At 41.0% G+C, this 21,270-nt stretch overlaps 1 protein-coding gene across 1 annotated transcript in view; it reads left to right on the top strand.

Annotated features, from left to right (window-relative positions):
* LOC125448293 (band 4.1-like protein 4B) overlaps positions 1-21,270 on the top strand; it is a 289,715-nt gene that overhangs the window by 214,216 nt on the left and 54,229 nt on the right. Inside the window, exons 18-19 of the mRNA XM_059655475.1 lie at positions 306-431; positions 20,156-20,223. Of these exons, the coding sequence (XP_059511458.1) occupies positions 306-431; positions 20,156-20,223 (194 nt within the window). The remainder of the gene's footprint in view (positions 1-305; positions 432-20,155; positions 20,224-21,270) is intronic.

Here is a 21,270-nt window from a genome sequence, read left to right as displayed (position 1 = left end):
ATGATATGAAAGGCAGTGGGTCAACAGGGGTCTCACTATCAACAGCAAAAGTAGAAATTGATAGAAAAGCTTAGTAGGCAGCAAATGTGGAGAGAAATCAGAGTTAATGATTCAGGTTGAGTGACTCTTTCTCAAGGGTCTCACCATTTCCACTCGATGGCATTTAAGGATAGATAAACAATGCCAACATCCCATCAATAATTTATAAAAATCTTTGGAACAGATCATGAAAAATGATTATTCTGTTTAAGTGAATTAATAAACAAACAACTTTTAAACTAATGAGAACTGTATGTAATCACCAGGGTGAGGAAAAGAAGCTTTTGGAAAAGGGGCTACATTCTCCTGCATCACCCTCTTCTCTCCCTGATCAGCTGAAGAGCAACATCATTAAAGCCCAGATGGATGCTGCACTGAAGGTGGGAGCCCAGGTGAGTATTATGTTCTATCATTAATTTGCTCTAATTATATTACATGCTAAAACAGTAATTTGGCAAAATCAGACTGTTTTAACACCAGAAATCTGGAGATATTTATCACTAACTCACAGAAACAATATCTTACATACAACATTCTTCATTTCAAAACTAATACACAATCAAGGGCATCACATTTACAGAAAGTAAAATTAAATTATAGTTTATTAGATGTACAATTCAGATGTTGGATTTGAAAAATTTCCAAAAGTTTCTCAATAATGGCTACCAATATTTAACAACTTAACACAAAACTAAAAATCAAATGCTTTCTTTTTTATTTCAACGGCACAAACTGATAAGTAACTGAAGTAGATTGAACAATTATGTAAAGCATCAGAATCCATGGCCTTGATTATAGTCATCAGTACCCTCAGTAACTGGCAGCGTAGAGTTTGGATTCAAACAATAGCATCAAGCACTCCTTTCCCTTCAAATTGTAAACTGCAGAAATCCGGTCAGGAACTATTCTCCCACAAATAACACACAGCAGCCTAATTAATGTATCAAAAACATGATCTGATAATAACAATGACAGAGATAACAAGGTGCAGAGCTGGATGAACACAGCAGGCCAAGCAGCATCAGAGGAGCAAGAAGGCGGACATTTCGGGAAATTTCTGAAGAAGGATCTAGGCCTGAAACGTCCGCCTTCCTGCTCCTCTGATGCTGCTTGGCCTGCTGTGTTCATCCAGCTCTGAACCTTGTTATTCTCAGATTCTCCAGCATCTGCAGTTCCTGCTGTCTCTGAAACAACAATGACACGTGTCTTTAAATTTAATAATGTGTAAGGGGAACACCCAAGCTGTAGGATTCCCAGGAGGCGATCAAAGGGGGACCTACTAGGTTCTCAAGGTGAGTCTTACTATTTCTTATTCCTGAGAACAGCAGGAGAGCTTTACCCAGGCTCCCTTCAAATGTAGAAACACAGGAATAGACCATTCAACCCTATAAATTTGTACCACCTTTCAATGTGACCATGGCTGATCATACAATTTCAGTATCCCACTCCCACTTTCTTTCTACACCACTTGATCCCTTTAGCTGCAAGGGCACTGTCCAGCTCCTTGAATATGTCTAATGAGCTGACTCCAGCAGCTTTCAGTGGTAGAGAATTACACAGGGTCACAACTTTTATGAGTGAAGAAATTCTTCTTCATCTCAGTCCTGAATGGCTTATCCTTTATTCTTAGACTGTGACCCTTAGTTCCAGACATGCCCAACATGAGGAAGCCATTGACACCATCCAACTCTCATCTTAGCCCAGCCCAGCTACATCCCCATCTGTCTGGCAGCCTGCACCCCCATTCAATTCAATTCACTGATTTACCCCAGCATTTCTGACATCAGAGATTGGTGCTCTCTTCCAGTGTAAAGAACTGAAGCCCATAGATGTTTGTCTATAGCCTCCTGTCATTGGTGTTCCCTTCCTCTCACTGATCAGGCTGTATATTTTGCTGAATGATAAGCAAAAGAACTGTAGATGGCGTAAATGAGAATTTCAAGCAGAAATTGCTGGAAAAGCTCTGCAGGTCTGGCAGCATCTGTGGAGCGAAATCAGAGTTAACATTATGGGGCTGAGTGACCCTGCCTCAAAACTAATGGTAGCTAGGAAAGTGTTGGCTTAAATGCAGGAGATAGGTTGGGAGGAGGGGGTAGGGAATAAATGATAGGTGGCCATAGAATCCAAAGAGAGAAAACAGTTGGACAGACAGAGGAATGGATATTGATCTGGTTGGGAGGGTAATAGTTACTAATGGAGACATTTTCCTAGATACTGTCAGTTCTGAGGAAGTGACAGAATTCATATTTATATGAAATCTCTCTTAAATTGTACAGAAGTAAAGGTCTATTTCATGTGACAGAATTTTATAGACCATATCAATTAACACTTTCAGTATTTCTTGCTATATATCTTGCAAATCCTTTGAACGTAAACAAATTCCTGCAATGTACAGTTAAGGGCATATTTAGCGCATATTCGAAACTCTCACGCCATACTGTTTACTGGCTAAAAGGCAGTTTGTGACTTTGTAATTACTAGAATATGTTGGCAATTGCTCCAGCATAAACCAGCTTTGTTTCAGTGTACCGCATAAAGATAGATAATTTGATACAGAAGATTTGGTGGAATGCTGCTTTATTCACAACTTGTCAGACAGCATTTTACTCTAACTTGAAATATAAGCAGTCCTGTTGGTGAGGTGACATTGCAGGTCAATGTGAGAAAGAATTGTTAACTACTATATTTCCAAATCAGGCTAGGTACCAGTTACATTATTAACTGGTCAAACATGACAAAAGTAATGGCACAGAAAGTATTGGTATCAATGGCTTTACTAATCGAGTTGGAATAATACTCCTATATTAATATATTTTCTAAGTGACGTAAGCTGTGATACCATAACAGCAGTCGGGGGTATTTCTGGAATGACCAGGCCCAACATCAACTTATATTGAGTTAGGGTTCAAAAGTATGAGAGCACTGGGAAAGGAGTTCCAAGGTTTTAGAAACACTGACAAGAATGTTCTGAGGACCGTGGACCGGTTCCAATGATTAGGCTGCATTCAAAATGTGGTCCATCAATCTGGGCACATTGCACTGGCTTTGTGATTAGCTACCATTAGTAATACTGAAGGGACTTTTGGAATATGGAGAGAGGGAGAAAGTTTTGAAGGTGAGTCCGGAAGTCAGTAAAGCTTTAGAAGGTAACAAAGTGTGAAGCTGGATGAACACAGCAGGCCAAGCAGTATCTCAGGAGCACAAAAGCTGATGATTCAGGCCTAGACCCTTCATCAGAGAGGGGGATGGGGAGAGGGTTCTGGAATAAATAGGGAGAGAAGGGGAGACGGACCGAAGATGGACAGAAAAGAAGATAGGTGGAGAGGAGAGTATAGTTGGGGAGGTAGGGAGGGGATAGGTGAGTCCAGGGATGACAGACAGGTCAAGGAGGCAGGATGAGGTTAGTAGGTTGCAAATGGAGGTGGGGCTTGAGGTGGGAGGAGGGGATAGGTGAGACGAAGAACAGGTTAGGGAGGCGGGAACAAGCTGGGCTGGTTTTGGGATGCAGTGGGGGAAGGGGAGATTTTGAAGTTTGTGAAGTCCACATTGATACCATTGGGCTGCAGGGTTCCCAAGCGGAATATGAGTTGCTGTTCCTGCAACCTTCGGGTGGCATCATTGTGGCACTGCAGGAGGCCCACGATGGACGTGTCGTCTGAGGAATGGGAGGGGGAGTTATAATGGTTCGCGACTGGGAGGTGCAGTTGTTTGTTGCGAACCGAGCGGAGGTTTTCTGCAAAGCGGTCCCCAAGCCTCCACTTGGTTTCCCCAATGTACAGTTAACTACGCTGCGTACAGTGGATACAGTATACCACATTGGCAGATGTGCAGGTGAACATCTGCTTAATATGGAAGGTCATCTTGGGGCCCGGGATGGGGGTCAGGGAGGAGGTGTGGGGGCAAGTGTAGCACTTCCTGCGGTTGCAGGGGAAGGTGCCGGGTGTGGTGGGGTTGGAGGGGAGTGTGGAGTGGACAAGGGAGTCACGGAGAGAGTGGTCTCTCCGGAAGGCAGACAAGCGTGGGGATGGAAAAATGTCTTGGGTGGTGGGGTCGGATTGTAGATGGCGGAAGTGTCAGAGGATGATGCGTTGTATCCAGAGGTTGGTGGGGTGGTGTGTGAGAACGAGGGGGATCCTCTTAGGGTGTTTGTGACGGGGGCGGGGTGTGAGGGATGTGTTGCCAGAAATGCGAGAGACGCGGTCAAGGGCGTTCTCGGCCACTGCAGGGGGAAAGTTGCGGTCCTTGAAGAACATGGACATCTGGGATGTGCGGGAGTGGAATGCCTCATCCTGGGAGCAGATGCGGCGGCGGCGGCGGAGGAATTGGGAGTAGGGGATAGAATTTTTGCAGGAGGGTGGAAGCTTTTGAAGGGATTTATAAACTTTGGCAGGCCAGACCAAACTATATTCAGAGGTTCCCAACATTTTCAGCATAGCAAACTTGCGTGGAAAGTGCCTAAGGAGTCACTGATAGGCTCCTTTGTGACTTTCTGATACACTTAACGCATTTATTGTATTATCACTTCTGCATGAGTCTGAAAGTATCAATACCGATGTGGCATTTATGGACACTGACAATGTTTTTTGAGTAGAACAGCCTAGGATCTTGGAGGAATTGCAAATTGCAGTTGCCTGGCTTACCAGTGAAACTGTCTTCGAGAAAGAAAATTCAGGAAATTAAAGATCCTCCAGCTTGAAGGGACCTACAGACCACAAAACAATCAGGAAGAAAACAAAAAACAGGGATCTACCACCAAGCAAATTTACCAGTCTTCCAAATCTGAAAAGAATATGTTCTGAGACAATAGTTAAACCTGCAGATTGTTTCTTGCTGTTCTACAAATTCAGACAAAGAATAGTACAGTACAGGAACAGACCCTTCAGCTAACCAAGATTGTGCCGACCAAATGATGCCTTTGTAATGTTAAAAAAAACTTCTTCCTCTGCACAATCCGTATCCCTCCATTCCCTGCCTATTCATGCATGTGTCAAACTGTCTCTTAAATGTAGGTACTGTATCCACTTGCATCACCAACTCCGGCAGTGCATTGCAGAGACTTACCACCCTCTGTGTTTTAAAAAAAACACTTGCCTCTCGCATCTACTTTAAACTTGCCCCCTTTTAATATAAACCTATATCGCCTACTAATTGACACTTCTACTCTGAGAAAAGATTCCACTATCCATTTTATCTGTGCCTCTCTTAATTTTGTAAACTTCTATGAGGTCACCATTCATCCTTTGACATTCAAATGAAAATAACCATGTTTGTCCAATCTCTCCTCATAGCTAATACCTTCCAAACCAGTCAGCCTCCTGGTAAACTAATTCCATTCCTCTCCAAAGCCTGTGCATCTGCTTTAGAATGTAAAAACCAGAACCATACATGATATTCCAAATGTGTCCTAATTAAAATTCTATGCAGCTTTAACAATCTTGCCAATTTTTATGCTCTATGCCCTGACCGATGAAGGCAATTGTGTACTCTGCCTTCTTGACCACCTTATCCACTTATTTTGCCACTTTCAGGGAACTGTGGATCTGTATGCCTGGATCCCACTGTATGTTGATGCTTCTAACAGTTCTAACATTCACTTTTTATTTTCCTCCTGCGTTTGATCTTCCAAAATGCATCACCTCAATTTGTCTGGAGTAAATTCCATCTGCTATTTCTCAGCCCATGTCTCCAGCACTTCCAAATCTAGATGTAGCTTCTGGCAACTCTGCTCACTATCTGCAGCTCACCCAGTCTTGTGTGATCCACAAACTTTCTAATTAGACCAACTACATGCTCTTCCAAATCATTTGTCAATATTAGAAACAACAGGGTTCCTAACACTGATCCCAGCTGAACACACTGGTCACTGATCTCCAGTCAGAAAAGCATCCTTCCACTGCTACTGTCTGTCTTCTATGACCAAGCCAGTTCTGTGTCCGTCTTACTATCTCACCATAGATCTCGTGTAACTTCATCTTTTGTATCAGCCTGTTGTGACAGACCTTGTTGAAGACTTTGCTAAAATCCATATAAACAACAGCCACCATCCTGCCACCAAGCTTTTGTGCTCCTGAGATGCTGCTGGGCCTGCTGTGTTCATCCAGCCTCACATTTTATTATCTTGGATTCTCCAGCATCTGCAGTTCCCATTATCACAGCCACCATCCTGCCCTCAGTCATCTTTGCCGGCTCCTCAAAAAAACTCAATCAAGTTTGCAAGACACAGCCTTCCCTGCACAAAGTCGTGCTGCTATTGCTAATACGTACATATTTTTACAAATGCAAATAAATCCTACCCTAGGAATCTTCTCCAGTTGTTTCCAGATGTAGGGCTCAATGGTCTGTAATTTCCAGGATAAACCTTTACCATTCATAAACAAATGAACAATGGTGGGTATTTTCCAGTCCTCTGGGACCTCTCCTGTGACTAAAGAGGATACAAAGGTTTCATACACGGCACTAGCAATTTCCTCATCTGCCTTCCTCAGCATTCTGGGCTAGATCCCATCAGATCCTGGGGTCTTGTCTACCTTTAATGCTTTTTTAAAATACTTGGCACCATCTCCTTTTCTACATTGACTAGTTCCAGAATATTAACATACCATTCCGAAGACACCATGTCCTTCTGCTTTGTGTATTCATTCAGGACCTTGTCCACTTCCCCAGCTCAATGCATAAATTCCCTCCTTTGTCCTTGATTGAACCTACCCTTTCCCTCGCTACCCTCTTTCTTCTTATATATATTTCTTCTTGTAAAATGCCTTGGGGTTTTCCGTAACCTTGCTTGCCAAAGATGATTCATGACTCCCTTTAGCCCTCCTCATTCCTTCTTTGAATTCTTTCCTGCTATCTTTGTATTCTTTGAGAGCTTTGTCTGTCCTAAACATTATGTATGCGCTCTTTACTTTTTGACGAAGATCTCGAATTCTCTTGTCGTTCCAGGGGTCCTGAATCTTGCCATTCTTATCCACCATTTTCACAGGAACATGCTAGTCCTGAACTCTAATCAACTGACCTTTAAAAGATCCAAGGTGCCAGATGTGGATTTACCCTCTCACAACTGTCCCCAGTCTACGTTTCCCAGTCCTGCCTAATATTGTGATAGTTAGCCTTCCTTAAATTTCGTACTTCCACCCAAGGACTACTATTACATAGAACATAGAACATTACAGCACAGTACAAGCCCTTTGGCCCTCGATGTTGTGCCGACCTGTCATACCGATCTCAAGCCCATCTAACCTACACTATTCCATGTACGTCCATGTGCTTGTCCAATGACGACTTAAATGTACCTAAAGTTGGCAAATCTACTACCGTTGCAGGCAAAGCATTCCATTCCCTTACTATTCTCTGAGTAACCTCTGACATCTGTCCTATATCTTTCACCCCTCAATTTAAAGCTGTGCTCCCTCGTGCTTGCCGTCACCATCCTAGGAAAAACTGTCTCCCTATCCACCCCATCTAACCCTCTGATTATTTTATATGTTTCAATTAAGTCACCTCTCAACCTTCTTCTCTCTAATGAAAACAGCCTCAAGCCCCACAGCCTTTCCTCATAAGACCTTCCCTCCATACCAGGCAACATCCTAGTAAATCTCCTCTGCACCCTTTCCAAAGCTTCCACATCCTTCTTATAATGCGGTGACCAGAACTGTACACCATACTCCAAGTGCGGCCGCACCAGAGTTTTGTACAGCTTCACCATAACCTCTTGGTTCTGGAACTCGATCCCTCTATTAATAAAAGCTAAAACACTGTATGCCTTCTTAACAGCCCTGTCAACCTGGGTGGCAACTTTCAAGGATCTGTGTACATGGACACCGAGATCTCTCTGCTCATCTACACTACCAAGAATCTTACCATTAGCCCTGTACTTTGCCTTCCGGTTACTCCTACCAAAGTGCATCACCTCACACTCGTCTGCATTAAACTCCATTTGCCACCTCTCAGCCCAGCTCTGCAGCTTATCTATGTCTCTCTGCAACCTACAGCATCCTTCATCACTATCCATTTATACTATTATCCATAAGTAACTTCAAACTTACAGAATTATGGTCGCTAAAAATCAAGTCTTCCAGGAGAAATGAGGTAGTGTCAAACATCATTATATACAAAATTGTATAATATTAATGGAAGAAAAAGCCTGAAGATAGATAGATAAAGTATATGGGAGTGACAGGGTTAATACCGAGGAGTGTCATAGCACCACTCACTATGATGTGTCATTCGGATGTTAGCAGAACATTTTAGGATCTTAGAGGAGTAAGCCCTAACATCCCAGGTCCTCCTCATGATATAAATGGCAATGTCTGTCAGATCAATTTAACTTATAACTAGTGCTAACTTGCAATAAGCTGCTACTTTTTAAATATAAGAGCTTCTTCCAGTTAGACCAGTAGGTAGTTTTCCCCTATCACACTAGACCAAGCAGGCCTTGTATGTCACTGCACTTAAAGAGGATGTGGGCAGCAAACCTACCGCATTGTAAGGTGCTGATTCAGTTTAGCCATACATACAACATGGTGAATAAACAGCGGTATGGATTTTATTTCACTGCCTCATACAACATGTTCAAAAATCACATGACACCAGGTTGTGGTCCAACAGGTTTACTTGCAGGCACAAGCTTTTCGAGTCTCACTCCTCCTTCAGGTGTCAGTGAGAGATGGCGTCAGACGCAGAATTTATAAGCAAAAGATCAAAGGGTCACAGAACTGATGCAAATGTGTTGAACATACCTAAGATGGCTCCTAAGTCTTTAATCAGTTAGAAAGGACAATATGCAAATTCAAGAATTTCTTTCACTTCACTGCCCCGAGAAAACTAAAGGTTTTATTAGTTTCCTCAGTGTACCAGAGGTGACATCCCAGGTCAGACAATGCATTTAAGGTGTGATTTTTGATCTTGTCCACCCCAGTCCAACACCATCATGCAACATGGTAGCAGTGAAGATTTTCCAGCATCTTCAGACTCAGCTTTGAGTCACCTGTTTGTGCAGACAGTTACTAACAGGACAATTCATGACAGTGGCAAGATTCAACAAAGAAGAAGCTTCAGTCAATGATAAAAACATTTCAGGCCTAGAAAGAGATGGGCTGTCACAGAAAAGTTAGGAATTGCCTGGAGAAAGACAATTAGTTACTCCAAACCGCGTGCATACTGCCTCATGTGGCAGTGATGTGCAGAAACAGACCTGAGACAGAGTTCAGCTGGAGATTGAATGGATGTCAGAGAGTACAGTTAAAATGTCTGATGGTCAAGGCACATTTTTAAAAATGACACAATAATTCAGACTGGGGAAGTAGTTACAGCTCAGATTAAACATCACCGGGATAGTGGATGGGCACCACAAAGGTTCAGTGACAGCAAGCGAAATCAAGTACTACAAAAGCAATTTAATTCATGGTCACAGACCCAGGAACATCACAAAGCCAGAATTAAAGTGACATATAACTAGATTAGATGCATAAACAGACTTGACCTAATGGAAGCAGCAAGTTAGGAAATTTTGTTAAGCACATAGAAAAATCAGGAGATCCTTTGATAAACATGTGTTAAAGACAGCATTTATTTTTACTTACTAAGCATTTGTATAAACTGCAGGGAGTAAGAATTTTCCTGGAAAACGTTTTGAAAGAAATAGGGATCGTCTCTTTAAATGACCCTGCTGTTCATGATTTTATAAAACCAAGACGAAAGTGAGAATGACTCATTAAAGCCACAGTTTCCCTACCACTTTTTCTCTAATCGTAATTCTTTTTATGGTATTTATTTTCTCTCTTCCTTTTTGCCCCTTGATTATTTTGTAATTTAGGATTGCTATTAATGTCTTCTACTCTGAAGACTGATGCAACATATGTATTCAACTCCTCTGCCAATTCCTGGTTCCCTATTATTTATTCATCACTATCATTGTCTAGGGCTTATGGTAACTTTGACTTCTCTCTTCCATTTTATTTATTTAAAGAAGCTCTTGCTGTTTTTCCTGACATTACTCAAAAAGTTAACCTTCAAAGTTTATCTTCTTCCCCCTTAATTTTATTTTTGTTGGTTTTTAAAACTTCCTCTGCCCTCTGGCTTAGCACTCCTGGCACAAGCCAAATAGATAGCAAAAACAATTGAGGTTTTGTGAAGGCATAAGAAATTTATTTCATACTTTCACCAAAGTGGCAACCTGTGCTGATTACTGGGTTAGTAGGATTACTTTCCACTGCTATTAACACTGGAGAGATTTCAGATTGGCCGATTTAACAAGGTTTGCAAGGAAACACAAGCAGTCAGATAGCAAATGCGCAGTTCACTCCATTTGAGCCAATTAACAAATTTTTAACTGATGTAACTCAGTCTGCAACACTGCTTAATGAGCAAATAGTTATGACAGATTCAGGTCTGATGTTGATGCTGAGATAACGCAGAAGAGACTAGTTCAAGCAGAATAGGTGACTCCCTTTTCTCACCAAAAGGAATCCTCAGTGACAATGAGAGAGATCATGCCGAGCAAGAAACAGTCCTTAATACAGAACTGAGGAAAGAAATGTCAGTTTTATCAATAATGCAATCGCTGACAGCAAATAAGCATGTTCAAACCAATCAATATTTTAAATTACGGAACCTATATATTTCAGCACAGATCTACAAACAGATTGGGAATAAAAATCTGCTGACATAGATCAAAGATGTGGTGTTACAATTCCAGGGAAAATATCACTGAGAAATGACGATCGATGATTCAAGACGTTACAAGGATGTAATTGCCGAATTCAGCCGGAAAGTTTTCCTGTTCGAAGGAAAGCCAACAGATTAGAAGTCCTTGATTTGGGATTTGCCCATTTCAGCAGGAAAAATTAAACACCTTTCAGTTTGAAGGGACTTACAGAGTTCAAACTATCAAGAAGAAATGAAAGACAATTGTCTTCCAACTAGTGAATATCTTCAGAGAGCACATTCTGGAAGAATAATGAAATCTGCAGGTGACCTGAATTTGTAGAGTCAGAGGTGTGTGTATGTGTGTGTTTTGTATGTGAGTTTGAAACACTTTGCCATATTGAGCAGAACAGCTTAAGATCTCAGCAAATATGACCTAACATCCAGATCTGCTTCTTGACCTCAGTAACAATGTCCATCATACCAATGTACCTAGTTGCTAACATTCAATGAGTAGTTCTGCTCAGTGTAAGAGTCCCAAAAAGTTTATATCAGAAAATAGTTTTCTTCTAATACGTTAGACCTTGACAGTCCTGTTGATCCTTACACTTGGTGAGAATGGTGGCAGCAAATCTGACATAGCATGATGCAGACTCAATTTGGTTCCATAGAAAACTGAATTTTCCATTACGTATTCTACAATAAACTTGATAAATGCATGTTGAGTCCTATAATGTCTAAATGTTATTGTTTGTGCAGTTTCACATTTTCACACAAAAATTATGCTCTTGCAAAAATGGTGCAATGTGCAATGTGGAACGTTTCTGCAATTATAGAGGATTATCTTGTGAATGACATGAACAGTTGGCAGTCAGGAGAAATACAGTGCTTGAAGTATCTCCCTGCTGTTTTTCAATCATTTGGAAAAACAAGCTTACATTCTTTATTGCTTTCAACTGGAAAATACACCTTCTCAATAAACTATCTTTTTGTTTTTGGCCAAAGGGGATGCCAAGCTGCTTTAATTACTGTGCTCATAATAGAAAAGGAACAGTCGTTAGTACTTTTAAGTCCTCACCTATCTTAAATAACAGAGTGGAGAATTCGCTTTACAGGTTGTTCCAGATACGATGCATTGTACATCCTTCTGCAGATGCTAAGAAATTCTGAAATAACACTCCTTCTCAATGCATCAATGTAGTTGGAAGCTTTGCTAAAATCTCCACTGTAAACATTTATGGCTTGGGTTTTGAAGTAATTCTACTCACAGCTGTTCACAGACATTAGACTTTAATATGGTAACTTCCAGGAATTAGAGATCCATTCCAGCACCACACCCTTTACAGAAGAACATGCCCTACGTGAATGGGGCATGTCACAGCATGCTTATTCAAGCAACCAGGTTGAAGAGGCTGGAATTATAATGTGAAGCATTTAAATGAAATATAGGGTGCTTTGGCAGTAATGTGAAATTTATCAGTGTTGAAAAATAACATTTTCACTTGAATGAACAAGGCATAAGTTTTTTGATGAATTTAATGGGTAAGCACAACTTGGACTGCAATGTGAGGAAATATGGAATAATCCAATTGATCAGGAGATTAGGAATGCAAATTATTTTCAATGAAGTGAGAAGTTACTCAATATCATTATTGAAGGGAATTTAAGTGTCCTTGAATGCAAATGACAAAGTTACACTGTGATTAGGAAGGCAGATGTATCAGTTTTTATTGTAAGGTGATATCAGTATAAGAGTAAATAAGCTTTGCTGTAAATTTTTTTAAAATGGCTTTGGTTAGGCTACATATAGAGTGTTATGCGTAATTTTGTTCACTTTTCCTAACACACAATAAATGTGTAGTCAGCATTCAATGGATTGCACCCTTGGATGAGAGCTGCTAAAAAATATTGAATAGATTGAACCTGTGCGTTCTGGCATTTAGAAGAATGAGAAGTGATTTGATTGAAATTTACATTTTTAGAGGGGCTGACGTGGTAGATGCCAGTAGGTAGTGTCCCAGGTGGAGAATTTATAGGGGTTATTATCTCAGAGGATGCAGCGAGTTTGAACTGAGATGAAGAAAGCATTCTTAACTCAGGGTTGGCAACCTTTGGAATTTTCTGACCAAAATACCTTGAATACTCCAACATTCTGTGTATACTCAAGACATAAGGCAGTAGACTTTTGGATGCCAGAGACACTTGGAAGCTCAGAAGAAAAGGATCTTGGGGTGCTTGTCCATAGATCCCTGAAGGTGGCAGGACAGGTTAATAGGGTACTTAAGAAAGCAAACAGTTTACTTCCCTTTATCAGTCGTGGCCTGGATTATAAGAGCAGCATGGTCATGACGGAGCTGTAGAGAACTTTGGTTAGGTCACAGCTGGAGTACTGTGTGCAGTTTTGGTCACCACACTGTAGGAAGGATGTGAATACACTGAAGGGGGTACAAAGGAGATCTACCAGATTGTTGCCTGAGAAGGAGCATTTCAGCTATGAAAAGAGACTGGATAATCTTAAGATACTTTATTTGGAGCAGAATTTATAGAGGTAGATAAATTGAGGGCCTTAGATAAGCTGAATGGAAACCAGTTGTTCCCCTGGAAGAGTCATACAGTCATCGAGATATACAGCACAGTAAAAGGTGCTTTGGCCCATCTTGTCCGTGGGGTCAAAAACAACAACCTAACTATTCTAATTCTATTATAACAAAGTGTGGAGCTGGATGAAAGCTGGTTAAAATGGTTCGAGACTGGGAGGTGCAGTTGTTTATTGTGAACCGAGCGGAGGTGTTCTGCAAAGCGGTCCCCAAGCCTTTGCTTGGTTTCCCAATGTAGAGGCAGCCACAATGGGTACAGCAGATGCAATACACCACATTGGCAGATGTGCAGGTGAACATCTGCTTGATGTGGAAAGTCATACCACAATGGTGGCGCAGAACACCTATGTTCGCAATAAACAACTGCACCTCCCAGTCTCGAACCATTTTAACTCCCCCTCCCATTCCTTAGACGACATGTCCATCCTGGGCCTCCTGCAGTGCTATAATGATGCCACCTGTAGGTTGCAGGAACAGCAACTCATATTCCGCTTGGGAACCCTGCAGCCCAATGGTATCAATGTGGACTTTCACAAGCTTCAAAATCTCCCCTTGCCCCACTGCATCCCAAAACCAGCCCAGCTCATCCCCACCTCCCTAACCTGTTCTTCCTCTCACCTGTCCTCTCCTCCCACCTCAAGCCCCACCTCCATTTCCTACCTACTAACCTCATCCCGTCCCCTTAACCTGTCTGTCCTCCCCAGACTGACCTATCCCCTCCCTACCTATACTCTCCTCTCCACCTGTCTTCTCCTGTATCCATCTTCAGTCCGCCTCCCCCTCTCTCCGTATTTATTTCACAATCCTCTCCCCATCCCCCTTTTCTGATGAAGGGTTTAGGCCTGAAACGTCAGCTTTTGTGCTCCTAAGATGCTGCTTGGCCTGCCGTGTTCATCCAGCTCCACACTTTGTTATCTCGGATTCTCCGGCATCTACAGTTCCCATTATCTCTATTCTAGTTCTGTTTTTCAGCACTTGGCCCATAACTGTGTATTCCTTGGCATTCCAGATGCAAACCTAAATACTTCTTAAAAATAATGAGGGTTTCTGCCTCTGCCACCCATGTAAGCAGTGAATTTCAGATTCCCACCACCCTTTTGGTGAAAAGGGTTTTCCCCTCATATCCTGTAAATCTTTTGTCCCTTACCTTTAATCTATGCTCATTGGTCATTGATCCCTCCATCAAGGGCAAACATTTCTTCCTCTTTATCCTGTCTATCGTCTGCCAAAATTATATATCTCAATCATGTTCTCTCTCAATCTCTTCCGGAAAGAAAACAAACCCAATCTGTCAAAGCTTTCTTCATAATTGAAACTCTTCAGCCCAACTCTCCAACTTCCTGGTAAATCTCCTCTGCACCCTATTATAAGTGCGATCAGTTCCTCCTACAATATGGTTTCCAGAACTACACACAATGCTGTAGCTGTGGCCTAACTAGCATTTTATACAGTTCCAACATAACTTCTGTGCTCCTAAACTCTATGCGAGAGGGCATAATTTTACAGAGAAAGACTGGAGGTTTGGAAATGATTTGCGGAAAAACGTTTTCACCCAGAGGGTGATGGGGTTCTGGAATGTACTACCTAGAATGGTAATTGAGGCAGGAGGCCTTACAACCTTTTAAAAAGTAGATGGATGAGCACTTGAAATGTCATAACATTTGTATCCATGGGCGTAGTGGAGAAAAGTGGGGCTAGTGTAGATTGTATTGCCAAAAATACACTGACTCAATGGGCTGAGAGGCCTCTTCTGTACTGTATGATCGTGTGATTCTAAGTGAGTTGAGGGATGTGAAGATGAGGCACAGAAGTGTAACTGAGGTAAAAGATCAGCTATGGTTTTACTGAATGAGGAAGCAGGCTCAAGGAGCTATAAAAGCTATCCTGTTCTTATTTGTTCAGTTTTTAATTTTGTGCAATATAATGTGAAAATGCATAGCCTAATTGTTATTTCATGCAAGATTTGGACTATCAGATCAAAGCTCAGACATTTAAGAATATCTGAGGTCCTGGTCTAAAAATTGTAAGCCAGGCATTGGAAGATGCAGGAGTTAAGTCAATAGATAAGGAACAGACCAGAATTTTCTGGAGAAGAGTGTCCCATGCCAGACACACTGTCTCACTCCTGAGATTTCCTTTCCCTTATCTTTCAGCTTGAAAGCATTTTGTGTTGGACATTCCTGGAAGTTCTAAATGACAACAATGTAGAGAGGTCAACAGGACATCTGAGACTTAAGTAAACTGTAGAAACAACTGTCTTACCACCTTCAGAACAAATATTTCTTGAGGGAGGTGTGCAAAGGCAGGAATTTTCCCGACCACCTCTAACTACCCTGAAGATAAATGCATGGCCCTTCATAATCTGCTGACAGCTTGCCTTCCTGACTATCTTTGTGTCATCAGCACATTTAGATTAAAATATAATTGGTGCATTCATCTAAATGATTAATTTAGCTTGAAATAGTTGCAGTCTTAGCACTGGTACCTATCACACTCCACTGGTTAGAGTTTCCTTGACTGTAAATGACCCATTTATGCCGACTCTTTGCTGTAAGTTAGCTGATTCTTTATCCATGCTAACATGTCATTGGCAATGTAATCAACATTTATCCTATGCAGTAATGCAGTGCCTTTTGAATGCCTTTTGGAAGTCAAAATGCACTGCATCTACTGACTTCCCTTTATCCAGACTGTTTGTCACATCCTGAAAAAAACTCTGAATGAACTTATCAAACACAGTTTGGTTTTTGCAAAACTGCTTTGACTCAATGTGATTTATTTATGAATTTCTAAATGTTCTCCTACTAAATAGTAGATTCCAAAATTTTCCCAGTGTCAGATGTTAGGGTAACTGGCCCATCATTTCCAGCTCTTTTCTTGAATGTGAATTTATATTTGCAGTTTTTCAATCCACTAGAACTTTCCCAAATCTAGCAACTTTTGGAAGTATGGACCCAATGCATCCACTATCTTTGTAGCTGCTTCTTGTAAGACTCTACATGCCAGCCAGTAAGTGCATGGAACTTGTCGCCATGAATTTCTAAGAAATTCTATCACATTGCACCGGGATTCTAAAAAATGAATCTCCCTAGTAGCTGTAATTGTTTTAAGTTGCTCCCAATCTTTGGTCCCTTGATATGCTAATATTCTTGGGGATGCATTTTATGTCTTCTATTATGAAAATAGATACAAAATTGGTTCAAAATCTTTGCCATTTCCTTGTTTTTCATTGTTAGCTCATCAGTCTTACACTCTCAATTACCAATGCTTACTTTAGCTGCTCTCTTCCTTACGAATTGTAGAAGCATTAACTGTTTCTATATTTGCTAGATTTTCTCATACTGAAATTCTCATCCTTCATTTTTTTCTTAAATCATTCCTTACTGGTTTCTAAAATTTTCCCAATGTTCTGGGCTACCATTAATCTTCACAGCATTGTACATCTTCTCCCTCAGTTTGATAAGATTCTTAATTTTCATGCATTCTTCTCATAATATTTTTCCCAATTGAATATTGAGAGTTCAGAAATATTTCCTTAAATATCTGGCACTGATTCTCTATTTCCTTATCTTTAAACTGTTTAGCCAACTCTGCCTTTATATAATTCCATGTACTTTATTGAATATATTAGTTTCGGAACAAATTTTCTCATTCTCAAATTGAATATGATATTCAATCATGTTAGGATCACTGGTACCAAAAGAATCATTTCTTATGAAATCACTAATTAATCCTCTCTCATTACCAGGTCTAAAGTAGACTATTCTATGATTAATTGCAAATTAAAGTCATAGAAATATACAGCATGGAAACAGACCCTTCGGTCTAACTCATCCATGGCGATCCAATGTTCTAGATAAATACAGTCTCATTTGCCAGCATTTGACCCATATCCCTGTAAACCCTTTCTATTCATATACGCATCCAGATGCCTTTTAAATGTTGTAATTGTACCAGCCTCCACCACTTCCTCTGGCAGCTCATTCAATCTATGCACCACCCTCTGCATGAAAATGTTGCCCCTCAGGTCGCTTTTAAATCTTTCCCCTCTCATGTTAAACCTATGCCCTCCACTTTTTGACTCACCCCCCCCCCCCCTCAGGGAGAAGCATAATTTTTAAAAAAATCAAAGTACTGCAGATGCAAGAGGTCTGAAATTAAGTCAGAATATCCTACAGAAACACAGCAGATCTGACACCATCTATGCGGAGTGAAACAGAGTTAACATATCAAGTTCTAAATGACTGTTCTTTGGAACTTGGATTGTTCAAGGAAACAAACCTGAGTACACTTTATGAATTCATCCTTCAGCTAACTTATACCAATTTGAAGTTGTTTGAAGAAAGGTCCAAACCCGAAACATCAGCTTTCCTGCTCCTTTGATGCTGCTTGGTCTGCTGTGTTCATCCAGCTCGACACCGTGTTATCTCAGGCTGTTCTGCAGTTGTTTTATATTTGGCAGCATGTTAAATGACTCCGAGGTGATGTCTGCCCCCATCTGGTCCAGTTTAATTTCTGGTTAGTAGCAACCCATAGCATGTTGAGGATTAGGGTTTCAGTGATGGTGATGATATTAAATGTTAAAGAAAGGTAATTAGATGCGCTCCTGTCGGAGATGGTCACTGCCTGAAAATGTCTGGTGTGAATGATACTTGCTGTTTAACAGCCTAAATTTGAATGCTGCCCAGATTTTGCTGCCTGCAGCTGTGGTCTGCTTCATTTTCTGAACAGCTAATATTGAATACTGTGTATTCATCAGCAAATATCCACACTCCTGACTTTGTGTTGGAGGGCACTGCTTTTGGGACTGGTGCAGTGATGTCCTGGCGATATTGGCCTTGGACACTCATGACCATCCTTCAATTTGAGCCCTGCCAGGCATGGTTTTCTTCCTAATTCCATTGACTTAAATTGTGCACCAAGGACCGGGTTCAATTCTATCCTCAGGTGACTGTCTGTGTGGAGTTTGCACATTCTCCCTGTGTCTGCACGGGTTTCCGCCCACAGTCCAAAGATGTGCAGGTTAGGTGGGTTAGCTACGTTAAATTGCCCCACAGTGTCCAGGGTGTAGTTTAGTTTGATTAGCTGTGGTAAATGTGGGGGTAATGAGGTTGGGGGTGTGGGAAAAATGTGAATCGGGGTGGGATGTTCTTTGGAGGCTATGTGCAGATTTGATGGGACAAATGGCCTCTATGATGTTGAGAATTTTTCAGTTTAGTTGTTGTATGTCTTTGTGCCATCAATAGCCTTGGTCCAACGTTTCGCAAATCCTTCCCCAAAACACTCTGCCCCTCAATCTTTTTTACCTCCTTTAAGACATTGCTTAGAAGCCATCTCTGACCAAGTTAAATAAAGACAAATTACTGCCGATGCTGAAGATCTGAAATAAAATGCAAAATGCTGAGGAAACTCAACAAATCCAGCATCATCAGCGGAGAATAAAGAAAGAGAGTTCTTGTCTTGACTCCAATAAAGTTCTTCTTTGAAACCCTTTGAATAAGCTTTGTCCAAGGATCCTTATGTCATTCTATGTAGCTCAGTTTCAAATGTCATTTAATGCTCCATTTTATCACATTAACCTGCTGTATAATTACAATAGAGCAATGTCACATAGATGTGGTGTACACGTGCCTGAAATAACAACAAAGGATCTTTTCTGTACAACCAGTGTTCACAGTTCCAGATTGGCAATCTTTATATCTTTGTTGTTCTTGATTTTGAAGACAAAACGGTTGAGGAGGATGATATTTGATTTGTGGGTGGATGACTGATGTGTAAGGATTCTGTAACTCACATTTTCCAGCTGAAACCTTAGAAATAACTACAACTGTTTCACTCGTAGTTTGGTTACCTGCCTAAGTGAAATGTGCTAGAAAACATTTAATATCCTGCTTCGGCTTCATTATGATTTTTTTTCGTAGCAAAAGTGCTAGCCATGTCGTGTGAGGAGACATTGGGTTGACTGAGACTGTATTCACTGAAGTTTAGAAGAAAGAGAGGTGATCTCATTGAAACATATGAAACTGTGACAGGGCTGAACAAACTAGGTATCAAATGATGTGCCCTTGGCTGGAGAATCTGGGACAAGGAGTCATGGCCACAGGATACATGGTAGACCTTTTAGCACTAAGATGAAAGGATGTTGCCCATGTGGAATTCTCAATCACACAAGGTGATTGAGTCAGAACATATTTAAGAAAGAAATATATTTCTAGATACTGAAGGCATGAAGGAAATGGGAAGTGAATGATAGTATGTCATTGAGAAAGAGAATCAACCATGACCATATTGAATAATGAAACAGGCTTGATGTGCTAAATGGCCTACTCTTGCTCCACTCCTACGTTTCTTGGCACATCCATTTTCCTTATTGCATTGTTACTAAAGCTGAACTGCCAAAGGTGAAAACATGCCAGGTACATGAAGTGTAAGGTAACTATTGTTTCCTTTATAATTCAGATCATTTAACCTAAACCTGGATAGTTCTTTTTTTAGTCAGTGCAAATATAATGGGCCAAGTGACCTTCCTCTTTGTCATAAGCTTCTATGGGTTGAGTTATAATTACATTTTCATGACAATTTAAAATTTCAAACTAAAAAGAATGAGGAATAAGTTATTCTTCCAGCAGCATGATTCATACTGCTAAGTTTCGTCATGGTATAAATACATTTTGGATGCATGATGAGATGGTGCTTTTATGTACATGCCCAGGTGGTACAGGTTATTGCCATTCTACTTTATAGTTCTCCAGGAGGACTAATCAATTCACAGATTTGTAGCATTTACATATCAGTAGGAATACAGATACTGCCAATTCATGGCTGCCAAATGAAATTAATGTTTTATTGTTTCTCATTGCTGCCTTTCCTTTTTACAGTTTAAAAAAGAAGAGCCAGTCCTGAGCAGCCAAAATAAATCCTCAGGTCCGCCGGTGGACAGTGCAAGGTCAGTTAAAGTCTTCGCATATCTTCTAAGATCTTGCCATCGAAAATTTTTCAGTCAAGACAGAGTAGTCCAGGTGATGTCTGTATTGCGTTTTGTCTAGTGTTTCAAGGTATGCCACCATTAATTGGAGGAGTTTGATTCTATAAGATGATTTTTTTCTCTGTGTATTTTAGAAATCATTTTATTCCCACTCTACCAAAGAGTATGAAGTCCATAACAGCATAAGATATGGGAGCAGAATTAGGCCGTTCAGCCCATCAAGTCTGCTCCACATTTGATTCACTTAATCATGGCTAATATGTCTATCAACTCCATTCTCCTGCCTTCTCCACATAACCTTTGATCCCTTACTAATCAATAACATATCTAACTCAGTTTTAAATACACATAACAACTTGACGTCCACAGCCTTCTGTGGCAATGAGGCCCATAGATTCCCCACCTTCTGACTGAAGAAATTCCTTCACATCTCAGTTCGAAAGGGTCATTCTTTCACTGTGAGGGTCTGCCCTCAGGTCCTGGTCTTTCCTGCTGGTGGAAACATGTTCTCTATATCCACTCTATCCAGGCCTCACATTATTCTGTAAGTTTCAATCAGATTCCCCCACGTCCTTTTGAACTCCGTCAAGGAAAGACTGAGTCCTCAACCGCTCCTTATCTGACAGGCCCTTCAAGTTCAAGTTATTCTGTCGCCCAGATGAGATGTCCTGAACCCAGGCACCGGGCATGCAACAGGCCTATAATATCCCTGATGACAGCCACATTTCTCTTTTCTCCCACCTCTTGAATGTCTCCCTCTACCATGGTGCTATGGTCAGTTTGCTCATCCCCTCTACAGGCCCCACTTTTATCCACACAGGTAGAAAGATTCTCAAGCCTGTTAGACAAGCTCAAGGACTGAGGGTCCTTCAGCACTACCTCCTGGAGCCCTCCATCTGCCTCACTGATAGTCACATCCTCCTGTTCCTAACTACTGACTGTATTCAAACTCCTTAATCTAAGGAGTGTGACTACCTCCTGAAACACAGCATCTAGGTATCTCTCCCA

The sequence above is a fragment of the Stegostoma tigrinum genome, chromosome 2, assembly GCF_030684315.1.
Source record: "Stegostoma tigrinum isolate sSteTig4 chromosome 2, sSteTig4.hap1, whole genome shotgun sequence".
NCBI lineage: Eukaryota > Metazoa > Chordata > Chondrichthyes > Orectolobiformes > Stegostomatidae > Stegostoma > Stegostoma tigrinum.
The sequence above is the reverse complement of the archived record's forward strand: the minus strand, read 5'-3'. Positions and strand labels throughout refer to the sequence as shown.